A 4,692-nucleotide genomic window follows, 5' to 3' on the forward strand; every position below is an offset into this window, starting at 1 on the left:
CGACTAGCTGATGTGGGGGAGATGTAGAGCAATAAGAAGGCTAAAGTACATAATTCATCTGGTGCTATTAATATTTAATTAAGTGCATGGATAAAATAAGGAAGTCTCTATCCTTTTCTTCTGAAATAATCATACAGAATTCATGTAAATACATTTATTGAAAATAAGTTCGTATATATTTATTGAAAATAAAATCAAACGGGCACTAGGAGCGAGAGGAATTCAATAAAGTTTTTCACTGAGCTGATACAAAATAAAGAAATCTTTCACAAATATGCTGCTCTGTTGCGCTAACTTTGAGACTCCACATCCACTGTAACAGAGTAGGTATGTATGAAACTTAATAAAGATCTAACATTATTGAGAAACACAGTCATAACTATAGCATCCATGGTTAAGTGCAATTGACAAGTATTACGGTTCAGTCAAGCACAGATCTCTTATGTTTTGTGAAATTAGCTAATATCCAAAACACTGACCATCTATGTTCTATGAATCTAAAAACAAAAAAGCAAAACATCAATTAAAAACATTTAGAAAGTAATCTCTCCAATTTCCACAGGAGAGTCAGGCAGCTATAGGTATCCTTTTCAACAGCCAGTGCAAGCAGCAAACGAGCAGATCTCACAGGCATCCGCATGGGCAGCCACAAATGCTGTACACCAACACATTAAAAGAGATATTTAATAATATGCTAATTACCTAATTACTTCCTTAGACAAAGTAAGTACACATACACACATACAATATACACACACAAGAACGGTAGTATTTTGATCTTATCTCAAGAGATCACAGACCACTTATCAGCAGATGGACTTTAAACCCTTTTTTAATTTTAATACACAGGATGTTTATAAAGCAATACATTTTTAGGCCAATCCCTTCACACAGAGGACCCCTCCACACCCATTCACTCACCCAGCCTGTCCAGGGACACCCCGGCCTCCCCGCTCTGGCACAATGGCAGGAACTCAACAGGCAGAGAGGGATGGCCGCACACAGCCACTGTGCTGGTCTTCATCAAACGAGGGTTCTGCTTTTCTGCCCCTTCCTCACTGCCCAGTAAATCCCCAAGTGTCCGCACAGACTCTAGTGAGAATGTGAAGTCTCCCTCCTGTTGAGGCAAATGACGCATTTGCATTTTAGCCGATACTGGGTGACATCAGTGGTCAATTGATCTTTGCCACAGCATTACTGTAGAGCTGTGGGTATGTCACTCTCTTTAAGAGGACTGACATGAAAGGTGCACTGTGTAACTAACTTAATTTTATTATTTCTGAAACATTGAGAGCAAAACAAAAAACAAATGGTTACATTCTGCAAGACCCAACCCAACAGTTTACAAACAAGTTTTGGGACAGCACTTCTTGACTAGAAATTAACATTACAGATTGAACCTTTAATAATAGCACCCATAACAACAAAAACAATAGAAACAAAAATGCTCACTTAAAAATACATGTGGTATCAAAACTCATGCACATACTATACATATTCATCATGAGGTCAGTTTATGACTTATTTTGTAGGATTGGCTCTTACCTGTACAAATACAGCATTAGTCATCTGACAAACAGCCACCAGGAGCAGAGCAACAGAGATTGCGGTCTTCATCTTTATCTTCCTCTATGAACTATATTTGGTTTCTGTGTGAATGTCTCTCTTGGTTTGTTCATCACATGTCCATCTGGGCTCTTATAAAGGTTCTGGTAGGTAATTATTAGGGCACGACATTGGCAAGGCTGAAGGGTTCACTAGTTAATAAATAGCAGGCCTTTCTTTATTACCCCATAAAGACTGTTGAGAAATGGGAAGAGAAACCAAGGACTATCAATTATGTTTGATATGTTTGGTGTACCATCTGATTATTATTTCTTGTCTCTGTGACTCTCTGTGATTTTATGACTGTACTCTGTGTTTATAACTAAATATGAGCTGTCATAAATACATACGGTTGCAGACAGATAATTTCTCTGATCCTGTTCTGTCCTGTTTCTCTGATCCTTATCAAGTGAAATAATTTTCAGTATGCGGCTTGTGCAGTTTGTGTTTTAATAATTAAGTAGATTGTGCAGTTCTTATGAAAAAGTAACAATATAAGGGGCAATCATTCTAAGACCCTAGGAATCATCAAAAGGCTCAACATTTCACAACGCTTTATAAAATGATATAGTGTCCTTGCTTCACAGTGTGTGAAGTAAATCACTCAGTAAATCACTCAATCATGGTCTCACAACTCAGTTGACAATACAATTGTGTTTTCTCATGATAACTTTCTCTATGATGATAACCTACCCTATTTAGCCAACAGCAATACTACCATGCATACCAGCAATACTACCATGCATCCCTCTGCTGTTATTGTTATCTTCCTTTTTTATTATTATGACATTGCACTGCTAATTGATATTGTTTCATTGTTGCGTTTTTGAGGAGTTGTTTACCTTAAAGCATTTCAGTACATTATAACTTGTATATTTTGTAAATGACCATTCACATTTGATTTGATTTGATTTGATTTGGCTTACCTCTGAGCTTGGTCATTACTGGGATGGAAATCAGAGGGGTGCTGGTAGTGATGCTGCAAGGTCTGCAGGGGGCGCCGTCCCATGTTCTATAGAAACCCTAGAGGGAGCATATCCCTAATACAGTGTCCTACATAAATATTGGAGAAAAGAAAGCATGTTGTCTTCTTTTAGCTCTATACTCCAACAATTTGAATTTGAAATCAAGCAGTTACTATGGGCTCAAAATAGAGATTATCAGCTTTACATCAATGTTTTTTTCAGATTGGGTTCACCATTTTTAAAGTACAACAATGCTAAATGCTTCCTCTTTCCAATATGTATGAAGGGCACTGTATACCATTTTGGATGTGTATAAAAGAAGGTACACAGACAATCTACATACATATTTAGAAGGGTTTTAGCTGGTTGCAGTATCATTGCATAATGATTGCTTAACACATTTGTGAAGGCTCTATATTGATCTCTTGCTGCTGGGGTATGGAACTGTAGCTTGTCGTTGCTGCAAAAGACCATGTGTGTTTCCATTGATTTGTGCAAGTTTTTGTAGCTAGCCTGTTCCGAAGGTAACTTCTCTTCACGGGTCATATGGGGTGACTGAAGGGATTAAAAGGTTTAACTGAGAAAATAACTCGGTGAGGAATCCTCCTCATCCTACTGCTTCCGCTACTGGCCACCATTGGCCGCCAGAGACTCCCTTTATTCTTTTCCTTGTCCATCTCTTTTAGTTTATTGTCCTCACCTGTGTCTTGTTAATTGTCCAGCATAAAAGCCTGGCATTTGCGACACCCATTGTTCTGTTGTGAACTTACATTCCTTTATGTACCTGTGCTACCTTGCTAATCTAAGTAAAGTCTACGGTTTGATTATTGCAACTTTGAGTCCTGCTTCCCTCCTGCACTTGGGTCCACTTGAAACCCTGTTACAAACTCCTTAAGGGTGAAAGTAGAATCCTAAAATAGGGTAGTAAAAAAGGTATTTAAAGCAAAGGACTGTTGCTAAATATCATATACCATATATTTTTGTGGAATATTATTTTGTCCATTTTTTGGGGGGACAGAGACAGTGAAAAGAGATATACAAGGTAAGAGGAGACAGTTATATAACTGTTTTTATTACAGTACTATTCAGTAACTGTGTTTACACTACACATCAGATCCTCTAATCAAGTCTGCACAGCACAAGTACAGCATGCACAGTTTATACCACGTAGTTAAAGGGACACTTCACCCATTTTTAACATCACATTCATTATTTCCAGCAGCATACCAGTGTCTACATATGTGAAAATGGCGATTTTCTTTATTCTGTAGAAATGTGTAGTTTTCACATATGTTAATGTTAAAAATTAGTGAAGTGTCTGTTTAGGTAAAAACAAGTTTAATAAAATGTACACATTGATTTTTTATTCCTCATTATCTTTCAACTGTAATGTAAATACACACACACAAAAATAATATTAGTGAGAAAGTGTAAAAACAGGTGATTTTTACAGTATGTAAAAATTCATAATCTGACACAACAGAAATGTATATGATTTTAGCTTTTAAAAGCTGTAAATGCCAGTGACAAATCAGGCAGAGAAGAAGATTCGGTAGGAGACATGGAACATTGAGCAATGTAGATTTGTCTCTAAAATCACATTTCTAAATATGGTGTTGAGGTCAAGCACTGGACTTTATGCACCATTTTAATGTTTTGGTTGTTTGGAAGTATGCACACAATAAAACTTGGCATATTTCCTTTTTGAAATTTTCAGTGTGACCTCAGAAAGCAGCAAAGCACAAATTCTGTACCTTTACCAATCTAAGAACAAACTAAGAAATTGCTATGACAAAGAATTCTCACAGTAACTATTCTCAAATGTACACAAATGTTGTAAATGACAATAATAATTGAAGCCATTGCTGTTTACCAATGTAAATACAGTATGACAAGCAATGTGACTGCCATTCTACATGGACTGTTAAAATGTAAATCTGTCCCTTACTTATAGCTCATGTGTCTTTTTCCCATGAGTATCTCTGTACAGGTTAAACTTTGTAGGCTCAGCTGTAACCTACTGAGACTACATATTAGACAACAGGATTTTCTTTGCAAGGTCTCTGGGAGGCACTTATAATTTCGACTTCATTTCATGTGAGACTACCATACACATATGGCA

At 36.9% G+C, this 4,692-nt stretch overlaps 1 protein-coding gene across 1 annotated transcript; it reads right to left on the reverse strand.

Moving 5' to 3' along the window:
* Nucleotides 1-590: 590 nt before the first annotated feature.
* LOC310808949 (guanylin-like) lies at nucleotides 591-1,617 on the reverse strand (the record flags this gene model as incomplete). Its single annotated transcript, XM_083676046.1, has 3 exons — nucleotides 591-655; nucleotides 922-1,117; nucleotides 1,546-1,617. 3 exons carry the CDS (start codon nucleotides 1,615-1,617, stop codon nucleotides 591-593), a joined length of 333 nt encoding a protein of 110 aa, XP_083532172.1.
* Between the last annotated feature and the right edge of the window lie 3,075 nt (nucleotides 1,618-4,692).

The sequence above is a fragment of the Argentina silus genome, assembly GCF_951799395.1.
Source record: "Argentina silus genome assembly, chromosome: 8".
NCBI classification, from domain to species: Eukaryota; Metazoa; Chordata; class Actinopteri; order Argentiniformes; family Argentinidae; genus Argentina; species Argentina silus.